Below are 26,252 nucleotides of genomic sequence, written 5' to 3' on the forward strand. Positions count from 1 at the left end.
CTCTATAACCTTAGCCCTAGGCTGGGGTGCCCCACCCTTTGCAAATCTAACTCCTAAACAGGGATCCCTCCTGACCTAATCCTAACCCTAGGCCCAGGAGCCTAGGGACCCCTCTGACACTGGCAGACCAGGTGCCAAGCTCATGCCAAGTCTCCCAGGCCTCACTGAACACTGACAATGCACAGCTGGAAACCAGTCTGGCTCAGCTGTCTGTTAGTATACTCAAAATAGGTACTACGTTTATAGAGATGTGTTTAGCGTTTGGATGTTATGAAATGCTTGTAAGCTGTTGCCTGCATTATCTCACTTATAACTTCTGTATCTCATGTTATTAGGGAATGTTTAAGTGTTTGCTCTGTAACTATAGAAGTATTTGCTATGAGATTGGGGGACGAAGGGGGAGGGAACCCAAGTCAGGAAATCTGACAAAGTGGGTATTCACCCAGGAAAGCTCATGCTCCAAAACATCTGTTAGTCTATAAGGTGCCACAGAATTCTTTGCTGCTTTTACAAGCCAGGAAAGCAGCATTACCAAGTGTGAAATACCAGTTTACCACAAGAGGTGTCATCTCCTGCCCAAGCCTAGAGACACCAGACAAACCATTGTGGAACATCAGTGGACAAAAGACTGTGTTGATTGTTTTCCCCACACCCAGGAACAGGGGACATGCCCAAACATTGGTCCCATCACACCCTGAACTCTGCGGAAAAGAGAATAAAGATCCCTGTCAAGAAGAAATTGTCATCACTCTGCTGCTTCTGTTTCTAACTCTATCCCGGGGCTGGGAAGCCCTACCCTTTATAAACCTAGCTCTAGGTTGGGGAGCCATCCTAACCCTAACCGTAGACCAGGGTCCCCTAATCGTCAGGCACTGCCTCACAGTAGTCAGGCCCAGTGGTTGGAGTGGAGGTTGAAGCCAGATACAGGGTCAGACTGGGCCAAGGGTGGCACTGCAATCGAGACCCGGGGACAGGTCAGAGTCAGAACCAAGATCACAGATAAAGTCCCACTGCAAGCCAGGGGTCGAAGCCAGGTGTCCAGAGTCAGTACTGTAGCTAAAGCCCAAGTACAGGCTAAAGAGAAAAGCCAGATGATGCGAGTCCAAGGGTCAGGGAGAGGAGGAAGGGCTGGACCAGGGCTCAGGTTAGGCTGATGCAAAGACAGGCTGCGAGTGTCAAGAGTCCAATACACTGTGTAGCTGCAGGAGGGTTCCTGGCTGGCTAGTGCTGTTCACAGACAGATCTGCAGCTTTGGCGGAGCTGCGGAAATAGCTGGGCCTAAAGGGGTCACCTGACTCAGGCTCTACTGAGATAGGTTGCTACTGCATGCCTGAGGGCAAGTTACTGCCGGAGCTGTGGGCAGGATACATGAGCACAGCTGGGTTGTTGCTGCATGCCTGAGAGAGGTGGCTCACTGAAGCACAGGGGATGAGCAGTGTAGGCTCCCCCATTACTGAAGGCCCCTCGGTTTAAGGGGAGAAGCCGCTGGAGCTAGGCATCAACTAACCCTGGGGGACAACAAATGAAAACACGGTAATGGGAGTGAAGGTTACAGGGATAAAAATCAGGATACAAAATGGAACGCCAAGCAGAGAATGCTGGATGGAAGCCTCTGCTCCTTGAAAGCATCTAGGGAGCACTACCCTTTGCAACCCTACCTCTAGCCCAGGGAACCCAACTGATCCCAACCCTCGCCATAGGAAGGGTAGGGCTCTGCAGTCTAACCATAACTCTAGACCGGGGATCCCTACTGAACCAAACCATAATTCCAGAGCGGTAGGGCCCTCTGCTTTGTAACCTTAACCCTAGGCCAGAGAGCCCTAGCCTTTGCAAACGTAACCATAGACCAGTGATCACTACTGACCCAACCCTAACTTTTGGCCAGGGATCCTTACTGAATGCAACCTTCATCTGATGCCGCCCTACCCTTTGTTCCCACAGCCCTATGACAGACAGCCCTACCTTTTGTAATCCTAGCCATAGTCTGGGGTGCCCTACTGAACCCACCACTGATCCTAGGCTGGGGAGCCATACGCTTTCTAACTCTACCCCTAGGCAGGGTAACTCTGCTGAAACCAACCCTAACCCTAGAATGAGGCATCCTACTGACCTAACAGTAACCCTAGATTGCAGACTCTTTCCATGTGTAACCTTAACCTGGGTAACCTAGTAACCCCACCCCTAACCATACACAGGGGAATCTTTAGCGTAGCCTCATGTAAATATCTTGTGACACTGGCTCCAAAATGCCATGTGAATGCCTGTTCTCACTTTCAGGTGACATTGTAAACAGGAAGCAGACAACATTATCTCCTGCAAATTGTAACCAAACTTGTTTCTCTGAGCGATTGGCTGAACAAGAAGTAGGACTGAGTGGATTGTAAGCTCTAAAGTTTTACATTGTTTTATTTTATTTTTATTTCAGGGGTTTTTTTTGTACATAATTCTACATTTGTAAGTTCAACTTCCATGATAAAGAGAGAGTGCACTACTATATTAGGTGAATTGAAAACTATTTATTTGTTTTTTACAGTGCAAATATTTGTAATAAAAATATAAAGTGAGCCCTGTACACTTTGTATTGGGTTGTAATTGAAATCAATATATTTGAAAATATAGAAAATATCAAAAAATATTTAAATGGTATTCTATTATTAACAGCGCAATTAATTGTTTTAATTGCTTGACTGCCCTACTACAAAGAGATTTATTTTAAGTGAGTAAAGGATATGGCATTAAAATCAGAAATGGTTACAAGAGAAATAAATGTAAAACCCTTCCTAGGACTCAAACTTAACAAGATAGACTTGGTTCAAGATAAAATTCTTACCACATGGTCCCAGCAACAAAGGTGACCAGATTTCAGGTCAAGATCCCAGCGTCAAATGGGATGGTTTCTTTTGTCTTCTCACATGAAAGCGCAAGAGATGAATAGGACAAGAGAACCTGGTGTGTTCCCCCCTCACTCTTTATAGTTCAGTACCCCTTTGAAATCCATTTTCCTGAGGGTTACCCCTAGATAAAGTTCATTTCCGCTATGAGGTTGGAGTCAAGGAGTCTGGTGGTGAAAGAATAGCTGCTGGTGGCTATTTGCTAAAATGCAGATATTTTTGTTCCTGCCCCCACCTCCCTTTCTTGCCAAAGAATGGCCACTTGACAGGTGACGGCCCATCAGCTTTGATGACACCTGGCCAGATCTGTCAGCTTGTCCTTTGTCTGAGAAACATGTTTACCCACGCCCAGATTTATCTGGGAAACACACTTCAGTCATGATTTCAGCTTATGTTTAAACTTTACATATAAAGTTGCTACACACATTTCTCTGTGATATTATTGACCAGTGAGTTCTTAGTTTTCAAATGACACTTCACAAGGCATATTTTGTACATCAGTGTGTAGGGTGCAAATACAGGGGTGCATTCCATCACACTCATCCCCATTGTAATCCCCCATGAGGGGCTGGAAGGCACGACTCCAAATTGCATCTCATAAACCTCATGTCTCAATCGCGTGGAAGTAATACTTCATACAAGAAGCAATAGCCAGTAGGAGGTATCCATGGTGTTCTCACCCCTTCCATCTCAGGAATCACAAACTGCAACTAGACAGTCCTTGTAGGGATTTCAACTTACAAGTTCAGTCACTGGCTCAGTTAAAAGGCTTTGTGGAATTTCCCGACAAGACTTTCCTCGCAGAGTCAATATTATCTCCACAACTGGCAAGCTTAAAATAATAAACTTCCAACCAATTGGCCACCTACTTAAAAAAAAAAAAAACAAAAACAGGAATTTATGCCTTAATTTAGAACCAACCATAATTATGGAGCCTCCATAATTCTACATTAGAAGAGTGTAGAGAGGACTGAACCAATATCACATGCCCACGAGCAGAAAGATACTATTGTCCCTACTTTGTAACCTTAACCCTAGGCCAGAGAGCCCTAGCCTTTGCAAACGTAACCATAGACCAGTGATCACTACTGACCCAACCCTAACTTTTGGCCAGGGATCCTTACTGAATGCAACCTTCATCTGATGCCGCCCTACCCTTTGTTCCCACAGCCCTATGACAGACAGCCCTACATATTCATACATATATTACAGAAAATTTTCCACTTTTCACAGTTTGACTTTGCAAGTTGAACAATGTTTTTAACGTGTGTTTGTATGAAATATTTAATGTAAAGTATTCTTTTTAGAAAGGCAATTTATATCTATGAACAAAAACACTGTAATGGAATTTTAAATCATTTTGTTTATTTTTCACTCTAAACCAATGAAGCTTCAGGAAACCAAGCTGTTTGGATGAGATGAACAGATGCTGCTGCTGGTTTTTTGGACATCTCTATGATTTTTTCTACATATATTCATAGATTACAAAAACAGAAGAATCTGATTATTATCTGGAGTGTCACAGAAAAGGAAGTCTGTAAAAGTGGCACCAAGAAGAAAATCATGATTCTGCAAGTCTATTTAGTTTTTTGGCTGCCACATTACAGATCTGTTTGCAAGCACCAGAAATGTACCACCTTTCAACGGAGCGTGACCAGCTCTTCTGCTGAAGTTGGGTGAATGGCAACCGTCTCATCAAAGCTGGCCTTTGTTGCTCCCATTTTGACTGCTACAGCGAAACCTTGCAGCATTTCGTCGCATCCTAGGCCCTGCATGTGTAGTCCCAACACCTTCAAACAATAAGAAACTGAATTTATTAAAGATGAGCATGTAATGAGTCATCACTGCACCCCAGCTACAGAATCTTCATCACCCTGATCACTCACTGGCAGAGGGGAAGCTACTGCTGACCCAGCAGACAGCCTTTCAAATAACAAATCTACATATGCTTAGATGTTCAAAAACGTTGTTAATGGAGAGTTAAGGTTGCCCAGTGCTGTTTCCAGCCTGTGGAAAGCAGCTTGCTTCAGAATGTGGAAAGTGGCTAATGTAAGCCTCTGAAAACCAGCAAATACAAAAAGTTTAAGGTCCCTGCCATCCCCAAAATCAATCGCTGGCATCCACAGAAATGGTCCACGGATCTCCATGAATTTGCAGGGCTCTACTGATCTCTAGCTTTGAGCAAAAAAAAATTCCACTTGACACTTTTAAGTGGCTACTTTTGAGGAGGGATGTTTATACCTCTGGAACTCCTTGCTCATATGACTCCGAATTTGGGTCACTAAGCCTACCCTGCATGTTCCGAGGCACTCCAAATTTCAAATCTACCCAGGCACATGGACCTTAGAGGACTTAGAAAGCTCACTCTTTAAACAGATGTCACAACGTAACCTTAAATGGTGGTGCTCCCATGCCACTATAATATTCATATTATACATGGAACTTGCAACAACCTCTATAATGAGGCTGCTTAAAACTTTCCATTATAGAAGATTCTTTTGACCTCTTGTTAAAGTTGTACATAATCAAATTTGTTTTCACCTTTCTCCTTAAAAAAATAGGAAATGACCTATAAAAAAACCTGTTAGAGGAACATTATTTAGGTTACAAAATCAAGCACTTGAAAGTTAGCAAATGACAAATCCCCTTTGACACATGCATTACGATGTCTTTAATTTCATTGTCACAAGAAATTTTTTCCACATTACACCTGCTTCATTCAGTACCAACGTTGGGCCAAATTAAGGTCATGGAGTCACAGGGTCTGGTCTATGCCCCAGCCTGTAATTACTCTCCTAGGAGTGATCCTTTAAAGTGTGCTGGGCTTCAAGGACCCACACAATTCCACCAGGACAGGACCATGACTACCAAGACTGGGCCTTCGGTACCAGCTAACCCTCTTTCTCTGTGGCTCCCTGCAGCGAATCCAACCAAGCTAGACTGCTGCAGGTGTGCACTGTGGCCCTTCAGGGTAGAATGCTGTCAGTGAGTATTCACAGCAATACAGGCAGCCTTTTCAAAAACCACCACCATTTGGTAGTCACCTGGCATACAGAACCTGAATGTCCTCAGGTTAGCAAAGTGAGGCAGAAGACAAGCCATAGTCCACCCAGGTCAAATCAGGCCCATTGCCAGCCAGCCATGCTGTGATGGACTCCATCTCTTGCTCTCTTCCTTCCCTTGTCTCCCTGGTTTGGACTCAAGTCTCTCCCCCTTCCCCCAATAAAAAATAAAAAAGCCCACCCCCTCTGGCAGTCATATGATACTTTGTTCTCCAGTTCAGTTCTCAAGTCCTACCTGCTGGTGTTTCCTGCTGTTAAGCTGAGTGCTCAGTCACTGGCTATTGATTTGGGTTGGTTTGAGCCAGTTCTTTAATGAGTGCATTTATTCCTTCCAGACAGCAAGGTCTCTCACACACACACACACACACACACAAACACCCACCCTCCTCCTACCCTGATCCAGGAGCAGTTGTTAACCCTTCTGCACTCACTGGATAGCAATGCAACATTCAGATGGAAACAGGCATGCCAAGGATTCATACATATATTACAGAAAATTTTCCACTTTTCACAGTTTGACTCTGCAAGTTGAACAATGTTTTTAACGTGTGTTTGTATGAAATATTTAATGTAAAGTATTCTTTTTAGAAAGGCAATTTATATCTATGAACAAAAACACTGTAATGGAAGAGCTGGAATTAAATATGCAAAGTCAGTTATTTTACCTTTAGCTAAACAGACCTGGATAACAGCAGAATACAAGCTGCTGCACTATCCTGAACATTTTAGCTGTGAGTTCTTGTTTCATTTTGCTCACCTTCTCTTCTTTGCCGGCACAAACCAGCTTCATGACACACTTAGTTTTCCTTTGAGTTACAGCGTGATACATGGGGGTAAAAGAGGTGGTGTAGATCTTCACATTCTCTCTTCCATATGTAGAAATGGCTTCCTCTGAAACACACAAGAGAGACATTTGACTCCACAAAACAAAACTGTTACATAGGCTGCAGGGAGTAAGGGCTAGTTTACAGTACTGCGCCACCTCAACATAGTGGTCAATAGTAGCTGTGGAGTCAGCACTGGGGGCGGGGGCAGCGCACGGAGACCCCCTGCCCCCATCAGCGGTCGCAGGGACATGCCGGCCACTTCTAGTAGCGGCGCAGAGCCAGGGCAGCAGGCAGCCTGCCTTAGCCCCACTGCATCGCCAGACTTTTAGTGCCTAAAATCTCCCAGTTTGGCTTCAGTAGCCTCCGGGAGATTTAGCCCGATTCTCGGAGACTCCTGGAGAAACCAGAAGGGTTGGCAACCCTACCACCTTCAAAATGGCTGTCATAACCTTTCGCTATAAATGGGACTGAAGCACGAGATGGCTTCAGTTGGTGGCCATTTTGAGAAGGAAGTCTCTCTCTGTTCTCAGTGGGACTGGGTGTGTCTGCCTGCTCATAGCCTAGACTCCAGGACCACCTTTCTCCTGAAGGCAGCTGTGGCATCAGTCTCACTGAGAACAATGGGAGATGGTGGCCTACTTGAAAAGGGTTCGTTCTTCATGACAGTTAAGCTTTCAATTATGAAAAACAGCAAAAACTGACCTTTAATCCTAAATATATTCAAAAACTACCCACTGTGTCAGATCTACTCAGATAAACCACGATTGAGGGAGAAACAGGGAGATTCCAGAGGCAGGGGAATTTGGAGTAGGAGTGCCAGAGGCAGAGGTATGTGCGAGTGGTGAAAGGTTGTGTTTGTGAAGGGTTATGCATGTATGTGCAGGGGAAAACCAGGGAGCTGTCTAGAGGAACATAGGAGGTTGGGGGAACTGCAATATGCAATCCACCTCCTTTGCACAGCTCTGGCAAAACAAAGGAGCTGTAAACCCAGTTTATCTGGCCTGTAAATCTGGCTGATTTGTGCTGTTCTTGAGTAGGATAAAGGGTACTGGTGAACCTAGCTATTTAAGGTACAAAAAATTTAAAAGTGATTTAAGATTGATACGTCATCCTTTCATATCATTAGAAATATCCCAGAGTAACATTCCTGTGAACTGTTCATGTATGAAAATGTTCATTTAAGACTCCAAACAAGGACATTCCCAGACAAAAACCTACAATGAGATGCAGTTACGGCGAACAGTACAATCGGGTAATTTAGGGTAAACTAAACTATTCACCCTAAGCGCCCCTGTATTCACACCCTACACGCTACTGCAAAATGTTGCTGTACAACATATACCTTGTAAGGTATCATCTGAAAACTAACAGCACTCTGGTCATTAATATCATTGTAAAATGCAGGTGTTAACTTCATATGTGAAACTATGAATTCCCCCTGTATAATGTTACTAGAACAGGTTTAAGAAGACAGCCTGGCCTAGGCAAAGATGATAAACTGATTTGCCCTAGACAAAGGAATGTGGTTTACCTCAGTTTACATATTAGCAGTAAACAAAGCTATCAAGCAGACCAGCAGAGGTTATCTTGAGCCTGAACTCAAGCAACAGAGAATTATCATAGCTCCACCTAGGCCAGTGAAACATAGGAGAACAGTCCCCCGCAGGAGGCCTTCCTAACTTTGAGAATAAAGAATAGAGAGAGACTCCTTAAGGTCCTCCGGACTGAGAGAGACAGTCAGGGGTGAAAGAGTTTAAAGGACTTACTGGTATGCCAGAGTCCTGAGCGGGGCAGGGCCTCAAAGGGAAGAGGCATGACCTCAACCGGAAGAGGAGGAGCATTTCAAAATGTAAAGGTCCTGGGGCTCCGGCTGTGGCTGGGACGCCCAAGGCATTTAAATCACCCCAAAGCTACCACCTGCAGAGGTGGCTAGGAGCCGCGGGGCTCAGGGGTGAACTAAAGGGCCCAGGGCTCCAGCCACTGCAGAGCTCCGGGCCCTTTAAATCACCGTGGGAGCCCTGCCACCGCTACCCCGGGGAGACAGGGCTCGGGCTAGGGCTGGGGTAGCGGCTGCAGGGCTGCGGAAGCGATTTAAAGGGCCCAGGGCTCCAGCCACTGAGGGGAGCCCCAGACCCTTTAAATCCCCACCGGAGCCTGACTCCCCACGGAGGCCGAAGCCCCGGCAGCCGGGCTCAGGTGGGGATTTAAAGACCCCAGTGCTCTTGCCACTGGGGTAACAGCAGCAGCGCTCCGGCAATGATTTAAAGGGCCCGGCGCTGGGGTAGCAGCCGCAGGGCTCCATCAGCGATTTAAAGTGCCAGAGGCTCTGGCTGCTGCGAGGAGCCCCGGGCCCTTTAAAGCACCGCCGGAACTCAGGCAGCTGGGCTTGGGCGGTGCTTTAAAGGGCCATGGGCTCCCCGCAGGGGCTGGAGCTCCTGGACCTTTAAATCCCCGCTGATCCTGTCTGGCATGGCGTACCAGCTCTTGCCAGTAAGCCGAACCGGACCGTACCAGCTAACTTTCACCTCTGGAGACAGTCAGCCAAGCTGGACCAAAAGTAATGGGTGAATAAAAACATCTTAAACAGAGACTGTGCCTTGCTAGGTAAGTTTTAGACTTTTAGCTGTATGTATATTTTCATTTTTATTTGCTTGCAAGTATCTCTACTTTTATTTCTTTTACTTGGCATCACATTACTTGCATCCTGTTGTTAATTAAGTTGTTTTATTTTAATATAAACCAACCCAGTGCTGTGTCTGAAGTAATTGTTCACTCCAGCTAATGTAGCAAGCTGCTGGGTACTGTCTCTTTAAAGGAACAAACAAATCTTATTATTTATCAGAGTGGTTCAGGAGAGGGCTGGAGATATCAAGGCAGATGGTTCTGGGGAAACTTGGGACTGTAAGTGTCCTGAGATCACCTTGCTAGGTATAACTACAGCTGGTGGAAACCAGGGTGAGGTTGTTGTGTTGTGGCAGGCTGCTGGGGTCAGAAGCGTTGGACCAAGGCTGCACAGCACACAGACACTCAGGGTACCCCATACGTTGGTTTGCTGACGGTTTGTGTCCAGGCTATGAGCCACAACCGAAGTGCATTTAAGGCACTACCCATGGTTACAGTGCAGGAGGTGACAACCACTTATTGGTCTGGACTGCAATCCAAATATGACCATAACTATCCCCAAACCAAGCAGTCTAAATGCAGGAAGTCACAGTTAAAGTTACAAATAAACAAAACCAAACATGTTAAGGTAAGAAATGTAGTTAAGGACACTCCAACAACCATAACCCTGCTCTGTTAGACTCATCCAGCAACCCATGTGATTAAAACTCATTGAAATCTTGTGCACAGGCTACTTCTGAAGATTGTTGTGAGTGGATTAATAGTCTTGTCTCCCGTAACTTAGAAGTTTTTCTTTCAGCAGAAACCTTAACTCTGCCCTGTAGTGACACCATGCAAAAGCCATTCAGCTATGGTTAAGGCACTTTAGATGTTTGTGGACCTAGATGAAATTAAACCGATTTTGAAAGAATATTAGATTTTGCAACTCCCCCACCCCACCCCGATGGCGTTATTACCGGGCAGACTTAAGGTTGTTTGGGTTCTCTAACTATATTTTAATACCTAAGGTTAAACTTAAAAAGAAATTCAAACAGGCTTATCAATGACTCTCCTGGTTTGGGGATAGGTACATTGTAGTATACCTTATATTACTGACAGGCACTTTCAATGTGTTTTTTGTCTGGAAATACAAGTTATAAGTCAGCCTGACTGATACTAGGTAAGGACAAATGAACCCCAACTGTTTAACAACAATTCCTTCCTAAGGGAAGTAGTAATAAATATGCATCTCTTACATTGGGCTTAGCATGTTCAAAGTACTTTACAAACATTAACTGAACAGGGTGGATAACTATAAAAGATTTACACGATTTTAAAAATTCAAAAAAGTTGGATTTAAATCAGATTTTTTAAAAATTGAATACAGGCGGGTTTTTTAAAATAAACCTATTGAAAATTAAATTTGAAATTATAACATCATGTATTAAGGCCTAAACTTATTATTTTTACACTTATTTTAAATTATGTTCATAGATTAAAATATTAAGCAGTACATGTTTGCTGCGATGTTTTAAAGAAAGTGAAACCACTGTACTGATGGAAATCACTAGCTAAAGCACCTGGAACCAAAGCTAACCCATCTTTTGATAGCAGTGACTCCTTCTGCAGGTTCACAGAAAATATTTTCTTCTTTCAATTTACTCAACTAGTTCAGCTGATGACTAGTTCAGTCAACGTTAAGAAACCAACTGGAAGCTGCAAAGAAGGAAAGCCTGTTTCCCTCTCCAATCTATGAATATAAACTAAGTGTGAGGGGATGAGATCTATTAGTTCAAAACAGATAAAAAAAAAAAGGGTGACCAGAATCAATCAGTTCAATCAACTACAGACAATACTTTTTGTTTAATAAATCAGAAAAATATGTTCAGATAAACTCCCCCCCATTATGTATCCAGCACATTTAAGGGTAGTTTTGTATAATAAAATTAAAATATTGTTTTTGTACATTTTAATTAAATTTCTACACAAATACAGTTTGACACAAATTACAAGTCAAAAATTAATCTAGTAAAAAAGTTAAGCTGTATTGTTGAATTAAATATATATAGAACTAGCATATTGTCCTGGTTAGCAAAAAGCAGCACCAAATCAGTCCAGCGAAGGCAATCGGAGGATTCAGTGGGAGTTGGGTTAGGCCCATAGTTAGACATAAATCCAGACTAAAACTCCTGCATCACCACATGCCTCCATCCCTGACTTTCAGGACCTACCTGCAGGGCTGAATATAGGCTCACATCCATTCTAGTCTTGGCCTCACTGCTGAAACTGCCATTAAGTGTCAGTGCCAGACAGCGATGGGGGATTAAGTGCTGCACATGTCCACTAGCTGAGCTGAGGCCATGTACTTGCTGCCTTTCAAAGAGGAAGTGACTTCTGTTCACTACACACCTAGCCTCAATATGAACATGGTACTTACAGGTGAAAGGCAACATATCTTGTTACTGTCCTCCCCCCTAAACTGAATTTTAAGACAACATGATTCAGTCAATTGTCATGGCTATCATTACTGAAACACAGAACATTAATAAGGAGACACCAAAGCAGCGTTTTCACTAGGACCCTACCTTCCGTGAGTCCCACCGTTCCGATTGGCGGGTGGCTGAAGACCACGGTAGGAATGTTGCTGTAGTCGAGTTTGGAATCCTGCTTGCCTTCGAACAGTCTGTGTGCCAGTTTTCTTCCAGCTGCTATTGCAACTGTAAATATGGAAATAGGAATTCATGCTTACACTATCTAACACAGACTAACATTAGTCAGGTATCCTGTAGCTAATTAGTGGCCTGTACAGGATGCTTTAGAGCAGGATCCAACCTTATATTTATAGACTGCAGAGGGCAAAAACACCAGAAGGTTGCAACGTATGGACAGCATTTTCAAAATCACCTGTCACTTAGGGGCCTAACCCTCACTGAAAGCCATTTAATGACTTGTCATGACTTTCAGTGAGATTTTGGCTGCTAAGCAGCTAATTTACTTTTGAAAATGCCTGATCTACTCTTAAATTATACCTGAAGAGCTACACTGGGTAATGGGGCATGGATGATGTTTTACCAATATAGCGGTGCTGCTATAAGCCCTAGTGTAGATGAAGTTATACTAGCACAACTGTTTATGGCAATATAGCTTATGCTGGTTTGGGGACACAGCAACTATTCGGAAATAGCCAAGCCTACACACGTAGGATTTTGCCAATATAGCTATACCAGGAAAACCCTCCTAGTGTAGACAAGGCCACAGGTGCTTTTGAAAATTTCCCCCTTAAACTCTGCAAATCCAGGGTTAATCTCATCCCTGGCTGAGAGGCTCAATGTTTGAACCAGTGTGCCTCTGCAAAAAGAGTTGTTTTTCTGCTTTGGAACTCTGCCATAGGAAGTCACTGTGGGAGTCGTCAGCGTATGGATCATGTTCCTCTTTGTGATGTGCGGGGCAGCAGCTAGTATTACACCCACTGGGCACAAATACAACTGTGAACAAGCAAGGCCAGGGAGCGGCTTCATCACTACTTTCAATAAGAAAATAATTCCTTTCCCAATTGCTTTGCAAATTTCTATATCCAGCACCTACATCTTCTGGGTTTTATGCTTGACAAGAAATGGAGTTTTCCCAGCACTCAGATACTATTGGCAGCCTCTCCCAAGAGCTATAAGCTCCCTCCACTGACAGCTGGAGGGGCAGAGCGGTCAGGAGAGACAAACCCTGCACTACTGTGGCCTTGAGTGGAGAGAGGCAGCATGAGGGACTCTGCAGAAATAATTTGTGTAGGAGCAATGGGAAGATCAGTCAGCCAAAAAAAATATGGTTGTATGTTTGCAAGTTAAGTTATGTTAATGCACAAACATTAAATTCAACATGACATTAGTGAGTGTGAAGGCTGGATAATAAGGACACCAGATGGAGAGGGCAGCCTGTTGAACCATGCCACATTACACACAGGCTGCCAAAATACCTTACACAGATGATACAGGACAAGGGCCTTTGGTGTCTTATCTGGTCCTAAAACAGTCAATGTGCTACATGCATGAGGTGACATGCACCTTGACCACCTCTGCCAGCTTGCATGTCAGGTGGCTGCCAAATTCACACAGTGTAGCGGAATTATAGCAGCCAGCCTCTGAAAATGTTGGAAGGAGTTGAGCAGCAGGGGCAAGAAGAATGGATTCTTCCTCATCCACCCCCACACTTTAAGCAGGGGGAAGGAGAGGAGTTTTGATTGTTTTTAAATGAGGCTGGAAGTGAAATTAATTTGTTTGTTTCTCTTTGCCACCATTGGGCTCTCCGGGGACTTGTGCTCCTAAGCCACATAGGCAGTTTTGAAAATCCCACTAACTTTTGGCTCCTATTTTTGAAAATGTTGCCCCTAGTGGCTAAATGTAGGTAAGTGAGTATATCACAGGTATGGGATCCCCTAGGTGGCAGTACAGCAGAATGCAATACAGGCCTATTACCTGGGGTCAGAAGTGCTCTTCCACATACATCCCCGACAGCGTAGATCCCTTTCCTGCTGGTGTTCTGGAACTCATCGACTATAATGTGACCTTTAGCATCTAACTTAAGACTCTAATATTGGAAACAGCAAACATGTTAATATACACAGTAGACATTATGGGGGGGGGGGGAAATGACAAACTGAAGAAACATTTCACAGTATCATACCCTGTTCAAAGTAACATTTACATTCCTACGAGATATGAAGCCTAACTCTGCAATATGAAGTTTAAAAATAAACACAGGAAAAAGTTTCACATATTTACCTTAATTTTTCACATCGTTTCAAAAGGCCCAACCAGTGTAACAGTGGTGCTAAGAACAGGTTGGTCTCCCACCCTCTGCAGTGGTTACATCATTTTCAACTCCAGCCCAGGAGAACAATGATTCAAGGACGAGAGTTATTTTATAATGCAGTGTCATGATTCATAGATGATTTGGCTATCAAAGGCACTGAGTTACCCCTGCCACAATTTATCTATCAGGTCTCCAGTCAGTGCTGGAAGATGCAATTAAAAACTTCATCATACTTAAATATTTGTGGGTTTGTTTTCATACTACCCTCTTCAGCCCAGGGCTTTTCAAGTGTAGAGTATTACATGGGATTATATTATAATCTTGGCCATGGTCTTGCCATAAGCTCCATGCAGATACAGGGTCCTGCAGAGGTAGGTCATGGAAGAACTGGGGCCACATATGCAAGGAGTTAATACAATATGCATTTTCATAATTACTAGGATATAAAGTCTTTCAGTCTCACCAGTTTGTCTAGATTAAGCCCCTCAGTATTTGGATCTCGTCCAATGGCCCACAGCAGACAGTCAACATCCGGGATTGTGCTAACTATGGGTTTGTGACCAGGCGCAGTGGACATTACCGTTACCTCCAACAATCCAAGAGGAGATCTTGTAACCGATTTGACCTATTGGTAACCACAAATACAGATTAAGATTAAAAGAGGAACCTTTGGGGTGAGCATCTGTCACCAAAAGCATCTTAAAGTAAACATGAAAGATCAAACCCAGCTGTTTATAACTGGAGCACACGCCAAATGCAATGCCAATAATTACAAAATGTGTTTGTGCTTTTGCAACAAAATTTAGAGAGAGACTTGTAGGTAATGTCCCAAATTGCACATAGTAACAGACTCTGAGCTGAGTATGAGGTGTTTGTAGGCCACGCTTACAGGATGAGGGACTCTGTCCTGAGAATCAGTGACTTGGAAAAAGATTTGGGGGTTGTCATGGATAATCAGCTGAACATGAACTGCCAGTGTGACACTGTGGCAAAGAGAGCTAATGTGATCCTTGGATGCATAAACTGGAGAATCTCAAGTGATAAAAAAGGAGGTTACTTTACCTCTGTTTGGCATTGACGTAACTGCTGCTGGAATACTATGTCCAGTTCTGGTGTCCATAATTCAAGAAGGGTGTTACATTGGAGAGGAGTAGGAGAAGAGCCACAAGAATGATTGGAGGATAAGAAAACCTGCCTTTTAGTGACTGAGCTCCAGGAGCTTAGTCTATTTTGTTAACAACAGAGATAGTCAGGGGTGACTTGGTTACAGTCTGAAAATACCGACATGGGGAACAAATATTTAATAATGGGCTCTTCAGTCTAGCAGAGAAAGGTATAAACATGATTTAACGACTGGAAGTTGAAGTTAGACAAAATCAGACTAGAAATACAGCATAAATTTTTAACAGTGAGAGTATTTAGCCACTGGAACAACTTACCAAGGGTTGTAGCAGATTCTCCATCAGTGGCAATTTTTAAAATTAAGATTGGATTGTTTTTTCAAAAGATCTGCTCCAGGAGTTTGGCGGAAGTTCTATGACCTGTGATATACCAGAGGTCAGACTAGATGATCCCAATGGTCCCGTCTGGCCTTGGAATCTATGATTTACCACAGTGTGTAGGAGCCTGTCTTGAACTAGAACCCCACTTTGGTAGGCGCTGTATGAACAGAACTGACAGACACTCCCCACACCAGGCAATTTACAGTCGAAGGCGCTCAGGACCATGGAACAGCAAGTCTATGGCGGCATGGCTTTCCTTCAGTGGGTCAAGGGCCAGAGCCAAGATGGTCTCTGCATAGCTACGTCTGCAGCCACTGAGCAGGCAGCCATATTAGATGCGTCCACTCTGTTTTATGGTCATTCAGGAATTTGTCAACGAGCTGATAGACAGTGCCAAGGGAGAGTTATACCTGCCTGGTGAGTAAGGCCAGGTAGTCTGCAACCCTCACCTGTGAGGTTGCAAAGAAGTAGGCCTCCCTGCCAAGCAGTCTAACATCTACACATCTCCCTCCTGGGGCACAGATCATGACTAAAGCTACGATTTTTTCACCAAGGTCACGGAAGTGACAGAATCTGTGAATTCCAGCAACTTCCATGAATTCAGCCCTGTCAGCCAGGAGCTGCAGGGTCCTGTGGTCGGGGGCCCCCCAGAGTTCACAGCCACCATGGGCGGCAGGTCCCCAGATTTCCGAGCCACTGTGGGCATCACCACCTTCAAAGCTCCCAGCTGCTGCATGTGGCAGAAGCACCCCGGAGCTCTGAGCCCTCATAGGCGCTGGGAGCCCCCAGAGCTGGGAGCAGTCCCCACAGCTGCCCAACCTCTGCAGGCGGCGTGGAAACCCTGCACCTGGGCTTCCCATTTTCTCAGCGATATTTTTAGTAAAAGTCAGGGACAGGTCACAGGCTTCTGTGAATTCTTCTCTATTGCCCATGATCTGTGACTTATACTAAAAATATCAATGACAAAATCTTAGTCTTAATCATGATGCACCCAGACGTTTCAATTTCTCATTGACTTCTGGAACAAGGTAAGCAGGGGTGGGGGAGAGGTGAAGTGAAGACACAGTCTTCTGAATGTGAAAGGAAAGCCCTTCTGAAGGGCTCAGTAGCATCCACCCATCCTTTTACATACTGGTCTGTGACTGGTTCCAGGGCACCCTTAGCTGCTGTGGTCAGTCTCCCCGGTTGTGGGGGTTTGAGAGTACGTGGAATTTCTCCTGCACTGCTGCCAGCATGACAGAGGGTCTCTTACCCTGCACAGGAGATCCTTGAAAGTCAAGAGGGCACAGGGATGCTCTGAGTCACCACTTGGTCTGGTGAGAGGGAACAAGAAGAGGAGGACACATGACAGGGCCAGGAGGATCATCATATGGTGGCTTATTTAGACCTCCTCTCCATCTCACAACCTGGTTCTTCTCCAAGGCAACCTAGGGCCTGGTCTGGTTTGTCATGCTGAGATTAGGAGCTCACACTGCCCAAGAGGGGACAATTCCACAGAGGCCCAGAGAACCACCTGGTATCTGCAGAGGGTGACTCCAAGGTGGCTCTCCCCCATGCCACTGGAGGAGATGAGGACCCCAAAGCCTGTGTCTCTGGTGTCTTGGGGTGCTGAGGATAGATCCTAATTTTGGCTCCAAGACAACTCAAGGAGGAGAGAAGCTCTAATGTTTGGCCCTGAGACAGGAAAGCGATGCCTTGGAACAGCACACAGCCAGTGGGGCAGAAACACAAAACAGTGCTGCAGTGTGATAAACCGCTAATAGGTAAGAACAACAAAAGCTAAAGAGCAGGACTTTTCCTTCAGGAGGAGCCGCTATAGAAGCAGATGGACAGACATAAGAGAGAATTGAGACAGACAGGGGCCACACTGCCTTATACGCCCTTGGGTGTAGAGACAAGAGGGCATGCAGGGCACAGGCATGGCTCCACTGGTTGGTTCCAGACCTGCAGGCACGAGGCACATGCACACCATGCATAAGGTTCACATAAATGATAGCCAAAGCACTCTTATTGTGTGTTCGCCTTCCCCCATCTACTACCTAACAATTTTCCAGAGACAAGAGCTGCTGTGGAATTACATAGCAGAAAATGAAATATAGCACCACACAGGGCATTTACAAATCATTGATATAGGAGTGATAAACTAGCAATATAATATTCAGATATGAATATCTCACCATGGCCATGATCAGATGCTATAACAGTGCTGAGGAAAATTAGGACAGTTTAAGCAAAAATGAAATAAAAAAGAATCAAGTTATGGGTCCATAGGATAGACTCAGATCTAAATAATGACGTGCATGGGTAATACCGTACCAGTGAATGCTTCCAGACTTCTATGCCAATATTCTCCAGTTCCTGAGTACAGTTTGCGCTGATCATTGAATCAAAAGTCCTTAACACCTGCATGGAAACCCATACAATCCATCAAGATTACATGCAATTTACTATGTTCCCATCTAAACGCTACTTTCACACACGCCTCTACTTTGTACCTATTCTTTTCTTGTCCTGTTGCAATCAAATGAAAGTTCTGGATTGTGTGAGCGTGCCCATGGTTCTGTAACCGCATGGTAATTAGGGTAAACTACTTTAGTGAAAAAATGGTTACTAACCTTACATCACGACTGTTCTTTGAGAGGTGTTGTACGTGTCCATTCCACTCTTGGTGTGTGTGCGAGTGCACAGCTGACAGAAATTTTTCCCTTAGCGGTACCTGTTGGGGTGGCTCAAGCACACTTTGCTGGTGCTAGTATGAAGGGCCAGCAGACCGTGAGCCCCCTCAGTTTCTTCTGTCTGGAGACTTCGAGGAAGAGGGGCTGGAGGGGGGTCGTGGAACGGACATGTGCAACGCATCTCGAAGAACAATTTTGGAAGGTTTGCAGATGTTTCTCTTCTTTGAGTGATTGCACATGTGCATGCCACTGTTGGTGACTCCCAAGCAGTTAAACAGACATCGGGATCAGAGTCCGTGCACACACAGAATGTAGTACAGCTCGACAAAATTTGGCATCATCTCTTCAGTATTGGCTCATGGTTGGGTGACCAGACAGCAAATGTGAAAAACAGGACAGGGGATGAGGAGTAATAGAAGCCTACATAAGAAAAAGACCCAAAACTCGGGACTGTCCCTATAAAATCAGGACATCTGGTCACTCTAGCTGATGGGGTAATGGAAGGCGAAAGCGCACACTAATGACCAGGTAGCTGCTTTACAAACATTCAGGGCCTTTTTTGAAGTTAGGGGAAGGGATGCAATCCCCCATCTGACCTCACCACTCCCAAGAGTCCTGGGATTGGTACAAGTCCTTAGGGCTCAGCATCCTGCTGGCGTTCTCACTTCTGACAGTGGAGTGGAGGACCCCTTCACAGAGAGCAGCTTCCTTGTAAAACTTACTAATGAGCTTCTGCCGGGGAACTTCCAGGTTCCAAAACATACATACATGTGCACACAATTTCTGGGTAGAAAGTCCATTCAAGGTCAGTGGCCCTTTGGTAGAACCCTCATTGTTCCTGTATGGGAGAGTTCTTCAGTGCTGATGTCCCTTGAATGCTCTGTCACAGCTTCCCAGACATAACCTTGCTACAAAATGTATGCACTAATCCACAAGGACTATAATCATACATGGCATTCACAAAACAAAAATGGAATTCCTAATCCAACAGACATATCCTCTAGACTGTCACAGAGCTCTTGCATGGGCACTCCCTCTAGCTTGAGTTAAGCTAAAGAAATACAAGGCACTCTTAAACAGCCTGAAGAGCATCCACACAAGGAGGTGGCTCTGATCTAACTACAGCAACTTCAAACCCATTTAACTAAATTGGTGGTAAAAGTGTACAGAGACAGCCCCAGTACAATAACATCACAAAAGTGAGAGGAGAGGAATGCTGAGTAACTGACAGACTGTATAGAGTTTTGGTTTTGTTTACACCTATTTAACGCTAGCATCTAATGAAAATTTGAGAGGAAGTGTGTGGATAGATTCAACACCCCTTGTGTTGTGCATTGTCAATTTTCTAACCACATCACCTGACAACCTCAAGAAGTCCTCCAGCAAAAAACAGGGAGGAACAGACATGTCATTTCTGTTATTTCTAAAGAAAATAAGAAAAAATCTGACAAAAACCTAGACATTTTTTACTTATAGGGCTCAAGTGCAATGTTTAGAAATCCTTTAATAGTGACCTTTAAGGTTCCTACAGCAGTAATAAGTAGCCCACATTACAGACACCTTCTCTAGTATTTTCTATTCTTTTCTGTCTAGCTCAGTATTATGTTTTAGACCATAGCATACAAAACATGCTACATGGCCCAGTTATTACTGGAAGTTTAATTTTTGTATCTCTTGGTACTGAGATTTTAACTCTGCAACTTGAATGTTGCATTACATTTTTTTATATGTCATTTATATTACAAAGTCAAATCAACTTCTCTAAATTAATGTGATCAGCCCCAACAAACTGCAAGTTATTCTGCCCAGCAATTTCATTTGGCTCAGAGGCGCAAAATGCTTTCAGCCAGTTAGGGCACAGAAAGCATCTATGCTATTTTTAATTGGCACTGAGATCACTGGAGAAGTAAGCAACATTGGATATTATGATCTGTTGTACCTTGTCATGACGTATCAGCAAGGATGTCTTTGATCCCAGCGTGGAGAGGATTCCGGCTATCTCCACAGCAATATATCCAGCACCAACAACAACACTGCGCCTGAGGAAAAGCAGCAAGATCACACATGCAGCATCAGAGATAACAGAACAGACCTTTGGCATAGTTTTTACTGCTTGAACAAAAGGACAAGGTGTCTCCTGTAATCCAGACATGTCTTGGTTCTGGGACTATTTCACATGTGACTTTGCACCCCACAGCTAATTCTACATTGTATGTTCTTTCCCACGATCTCAGGCTTTAACTCAACAGCCACATACGTTGTAAACCTACTTTATTAACTACATGCTACAAGAAAACTAACTCACAAAATGAGCAATCTTACACTTTGTTTTCATGGGGTATTAATATGGTTACCATGACCATTGTTTTTGGCTCACTACAAAGCTATGATTTTAAGTCAAGTCAATTTTCCCCCAACCACATAAAGGAAGATTGAAATGGAAAGCAAGATGCCATTTAAGGGTCAGGCACGGGTGTGTGGCTGCAGAGTGGTTATGCCAAGCAAAAGTTGGCATTCTCTCTTGGGCGGGCAGGGACACACTTGACCATTGACATTGGGTCAGGCAGGAGACCATGGAGATGGAGACAGGGTCAGTGAAACAAGCTACACAGCAGAATCATCCGAGGCATCCTTGGACAAGCCACCAGGGAACATGTACAAGATGGCTGGGCACAATGTCAATCCAGGGGCTGAGGCTCAGTTGGCCTGTCATCCATTATTTTCTGCTCCAAATGGAGAACTTAAGAAAAGCTAAAGGAAAGGCACAGACACCAACAAAAAGAACAGGATGCCATGCCCTGGATGGAGCCTCTACAGTTTGATATTTTTCCCTCATTCATGGGAATGAACCAGTCTCTCAGCCTTCCCATAATCCCAAGGCCTTAAATCATTGCAACTTCCTTCCTAAAGGCAGATCAGCAGCAGGTGGGTTATGCTGTCACAACATACACTAGGGGGCAGTGGTACAAGTACTCACTAGCCAGTATTTTAGTCATGGGGACTATCCTGGCTGTGGAGGTTGCATGGGACTCCAATACGGCTTTAACAGTAGCTGGAGAGAATGTGGCAAAGCAGTGCCAAATAAGTCACTCCTGCTTCTCCAAGGGCTTAGATCAGTGTGAACTACTGTCACTGATGACTAAAGCCTTGCAACCCATTATGACCTGACTACAAGCGACAGGTTTGGGACTGAAAACTACCCAACCTTCTTGGGATCAGGTCAGCTCTCCTCCTGCCCATGGGGTCAGTGCAGCAGTGGCTGCGTGCCCTGCTTCTGCTGCTCACTGCGCTGGGGAGTGAGTGTGACAATGAGTTGCAATGCCTCTCCACAGCACATGAAGGACAAGAAGCAAAGATTCAAAGAGTCTTGTGCTGCCCTAATGTAGTTATTTAAAAAAAAAAAGTCCTGTATTTTAATAAACACACGGTAAGGGGTCACAATCACCTCTGTCCTGGCTCTTTCTGATCAGGCCGTGTTTTATACCCATTTTGCACAGGAATAAGTTACTGCACAGGAGCAGGGTACAACAAATTGAGTTCTGTGTGCTTTGCTTTGAGCAACATGCTGAGAGCAGCCTAAGATAGCAGATTTTGCTACTGAGAGTCTATTTTTTGGTTTGCTTACCTGGGCAATTCTTCAAGTTCAAAAAACCCATCACTGGTGATTCCCAAGCTGGCACCTGCAACGTAAATTTCACACAAACCATGACATGCTCTCTCCCAGTAACAAAACTCTGCTTTTTCTTAGCAGCATTTGTGCATTTCAACACAACACTGTTTAGTTTAGATCAGGGGTAGGCAACCTATGGCACGCGCGCTGAAGGTGACAAGTGAGCAGATTTTCAGTGGCACTCACAGTGCCTGGGTCCTGGCCACTGGTCCGGGGGGGGCTCTGCATTTTAATTCAATTTTAAATGAAGCTTCTTAAAATTTTTAAAACCTTATTTACTTTACAAACAACAATAGTTTAGTGATATATTATAGACTTATAGAAAGAGGCCTTCTAGAAACATTAAAATGTATTACTGGCACGTGAAACCTTAAATTAGAGTGAAAAAATGAAGACTCGGCATAGCACTTCCGAAAGGTTGCTGACTCCTGGTTTAGATTTACATTTCTTGCTGTTAGCATTTATCAGTTTTACATACAAACTAATCCCAAGCATACAAACATTTGGCTTGTTTTTAAAGCTCATTTCCCGACTTCAAGAGTAGAAGAGAAAGGGCACTCTTTACTTTGCAAAACTGAGTTTAGGATTGAAAGAAAGTATTGTAAGCAGAGCTTGAAAAACTTCCCAGACACCTGCTTGCCCAAAGAGACTATATGCTTAAGCCCACCACAAGAGCCATGTCCCTAAAGCTATGCAAATTTCATTTGCATTGACACATTTTCATTCTTCCCAATTATTCAGTTTTATCGCCCCACAAAAAATCAGCTGAACTCCACTCGTTCCTCTTCAAATCCAATCAATTCTGCCCTCTCTACCCCCTCAAAACCCCCAATTCTGTTAACTCCAATCAATGCTGTCCCTCAAAGAGTGATTAACTCTGCTCCCTCATCCCTGTAAAAGAGTCAGTCAGTAAAATCTTGTCTTCATAGTAAAGAAAGTGTATTTTAACATGTCAGCTCACACACGTTACAGTCCTAGTGTAGTTATAGTTTGAACAAGGTAAGTTGTCGTTTAACATTAACAGTCACTTTATGCTATCTGGTGAACCCTAAGGGTATGTCTACACTACGGGATTATTCCGATTTTACAGAAACTGGTTTTTTTAAACAGATTGTATAAAGTCGAGTGCACACGGCCACACTAAGCACATTAACTCAGCAGTGTGTGTCCATGTACCGAGGCTAGCGCTGATTTCCGTAGCGTTGCACTGTGGGTAGCTATCCCATAGTTCCTGCAGTCTCCCCCGCCCATTGGAATGCTGGGTTGAGATCCCAGTGCCTAATGGGGAAAAAACATTGCCGCTGGTGATTCTGGGTACAGCCTCACCCCTCTCTCCGTGAAAGCAGCAGCAGACAATCGTTTCGAGCCTTTTTTCCTGGGCAAACTGTGCAGATGCCATACCATGGGAAGCATGGATCCTGCTGAGCTCAAGACAACAATCAGCATGCAGTCTATGCTGAACCAGGACCTGCAAAGCCAGGCAAGGAAGCGGTGGCTACGGCAGAGCAGAGAAGAGAGTGATGAGGACATGGACACAGAATTCTCTCAAACGGCGGGCCCTGGCGCTTTGGACATCTTGCTGGTAATGGGGCAGGTTCTAGCCATTGAACGCCAATTTTGGGCCCGGGAAACAAGCACAGACTGGTGGGAGAGCACAGTGTTGCAGGTGTGGGACGATTCCCAATGGCTGCGAAACTTTCGCATGTGTAAGGGCACTTTCATGGAACTTTGTGACTTGCTTTCCCCTGCCCTGAAACGCCAGAATACCAAGATGAGAGCAGCCCTCACAGTTGAGAAGCGAGTGGCAATAGCCCTCTGGAAGCTTGCAATGCCAGACAGCTACCGGTCAGTCGGGAATCAATTTGGAGTAAGCAAATCTACCATGGGGGCTGCTGTGATGCAAGTAGCCAAAGCAATCACTAAGCTGTTACTATGAAAGGTTGTGACTCTGGGAAATGTGCAGGTCATAGTGGATGGTTTTGCTGCAATGGGATTCCCTAACTGCGGTGGGGCGATAGATGGAACCCATATCCCTATCTTGGCACCGGAGCACCAGGGCACCCACTACATAAATCACATGAGGTACTTTTCAATGGTGCTGCAAGCACTGGTGGATCACAAGGGACGTTTCACCAACATCCACATGGGATGGCCGGGAAGGGTTCATGATGCTCGCGTCTTCAGGAACACTACTCTGTTTAAACGGCTGCAGCAAGGGAATTACTTCCCAGACCAGAAAGTAAGTTAGGGATGTTGAGATGCCTGTAGTTATCCTGGGGGACCCAGCCTGCCCCTTGATGCCATGGCTCATGAAGCCATACACAGGCAGCCTGGACAGTAATCAGGAGCTGTTCAACTACAGGCTGAGCAAGTGCAGAATGGAGGTAGAATGTGCGTTTGGCCGTTTAAAGGCACGCTGGCGCACATTACTGACTCGCTCAGACCTCAGCCAAACCAATGTCCCCATTGTTATTGCTGCTTGCTGTGTGCTCCACAATCTCTGTGAGAGTAAGGGGGGGACCTTTATGGCGGGGTGAGAGGCTGAGGCAAATCATCTGGCCGCTGATTACGCGCAGCCAGACACCAGGGCGATTAGAAGAGCACACAGGGAAGCAGTGCGCACTAGAGAAGCTTTGAAAACCAGTTTCATCACTGGCCAGGGTACAGTGTGACTGTTGGATTTGTTTCTCCTTGATGAAACCCACCTCCCCTTGATTGACTCATTCCCTGTAATCCACCCACCCACCCACTCCTTCGGTTACAGCTTGCTTTCTAAGGAAATAAAGTCACTCTCGGTTAAAAATCATGTATTCTTTATTACTTAATTATAAAAAGGAGAGAACTGACAAGGTAGCCCGGGTGGGGTTTGGGAGGGGGATAGGAGGGAAGGAAATGGCCACTAAAAAAATTTCATACTAATGACAGCCTTTTGGTTGGGCTGTCCACTGGGGTGGAGTGAGCGGGTGCACGGAGCCTCCCCCCACGCGTTCTTACTCGTCTGGCGGGTGATGAGGCTAAAGAACATGGTGAAGGGGGAGGGTGGTTATACAGGGGCTGCAGCGGCACTCTGTGATCCTGCTGCCGTTCCTGAAGCTCCACCATACACTGGAGCATGTCAGTTTGATCACTCAGCAGCCCCAGAGTTGCATCCTGTCAGTGCTGATCTTCCTGCCGCCACCTCGCATCTAGAGCGCCCCTCTTGTCCTCACATTCGCCCCTCCTGTCCTCTGCTACCACGTCCTTCCACTCATTCAGATGAGCTCTTTCATTGCGGGTCACTTCCATGATTTCCGAAAACAGTTCTTCTCACATCTTTTTTTTCCACCGCCTTATCTGAGATAGCCTTCAGGAAGGAGTACGGAGGCTTGAAAAATTTGCAGCTGCATGAGGGAGGGAAAGTAGTATTTAAAAAGATACTTTTCAGAGAACAATGGTTATATTCTTTCACGGCGAACAACACTATTCACCTTACATAGCACATGTGTTTTCACTACAAGGTCGCATTTTGAATCTTAATATTGAGTGCCTGTGGCTTTGGTGTTACAGATCACGGACGCAGGTCTGGGCAGCAGAATTCGGCTTGCATGTGGCCATGGTAAGCCATTGTCTTTCGTCTTCTGCAGCCTCCATATATCTAGCACCCTCCTTTCCCAAATAGCAAGCAAAGCCCGTTGAGTGCTGCTTCTTCCTGTTATCATGCAGCAGCAGAAACCACACCCCCTTCCAATTCTCTGGGATGATCCCTTCCCCCCCGCACCACCACGTGGCTCGTAGCAGGGAAGATCTCTGCTAGCCAAATGCAGAAAAGCTCAGCGTCAATCGCCCTCCCCCTCCCTCCGCTTGGCTACCTGCAGGGAAGGATTTCTTTTAAGCCACAGGCAAACAGCCCAGTAGGAATGGCCATCTCTGTCCCCTTACTTAAATTCCTGAATTTCAACCAGGTTACCATGAACGATATCACTCTCCTGAGGATAACACAGCGAGATAAAGAACGGATGTTGCTTGAATGCCAGCAAACACCGGGACCATACGCTGCCAGGCTTTGTCATGCAATGATACCAGATTAATTGCTACATGCATGGCGTGGTCAAGTGTCTTACCATGGAGGACAGAATAAAGCAGCGCTGCCCAGAAACCTTCTGCAAAGGCTTTTGGAGTACCTCCAGGAGCGCTTCATGGAGATGTCCCTGGAGGATTTCTGCTCCATCCCCAGACATGTTA

At 45.0% G+C, this 26,252-nt stretch overlaps 1 protein-coding gene across 4 annotated transcripts in view; it reads right to left on the reverse strand.

The window, feature by feature from the left end:
* Nucleotides 1-2,496: 2,496 nt before the first annotated feature.
* The window catches only part of GSR (glutathione-disulfide reductase), a 38,277-nt gene continuing 14,521 nt past the window's right edge, over nt 2,497-26,252 (reverse strand). Inside the window, exons 6-14 of one of the 4 annotated variants that reach the window (XM_050945033.1) lie at nt 21,987-22,041; nt 20,301-20,400; nt 18,003-18,089; nt 14,648-14,809; nt 13,848-13,959; nt 11,967-12,098; nt 6,711-6,844; nt 4,529-4,681; nt 2,497-3,756 (exon numbers count right to left, since the gene is read on the reverse strand). In XM_050945033.1, coding sequence (XP_050800990.1) covers nt 4,532-4,681; nt 6,711-6,844; nt 11,967-12,098; nt 13,848-13,959; nt 14,648-14,809; nt 18,003-18,089; nt 20,301-20,400; nt 21,987-22,041 — 932 coding nt within the window. In that variant the 3' untranslated portion in view covers nt 2,497-3,756; nt 4,529-4,531. Of the gene's footprint in view, nt 3,760-4,237; nt 4,699-6,710; nt 6,845-11,966; nt 12,099-13,847; nt 13,960-14,647; nt 14,810-18,002; nt 18,090-20,300; nt 20,401-21,986; nt 22,042-26,252 lie in introns of those variants that run through there. The other 3 variants (XM_050945034.1, XM_050945032.1, XM_050945035.1) reach the window with 3 other exon arrangements.

This window comes from Gopherus flavomarginatus, chromosome 3 (genome assembly GCF_025201925.1).
Source record: "Gopherus flavomarginatus isolate rGopFla2 chromosome 3, rGopFla2.mat.asm, whole genome shotgun sequence".
In the NCBI taxonomy this organism is placed as follows: Eukaryota; Metazoa; Chordata; order Testudines; family Testudinidae; genus Gopherus; species Gopherus flavomarginatus.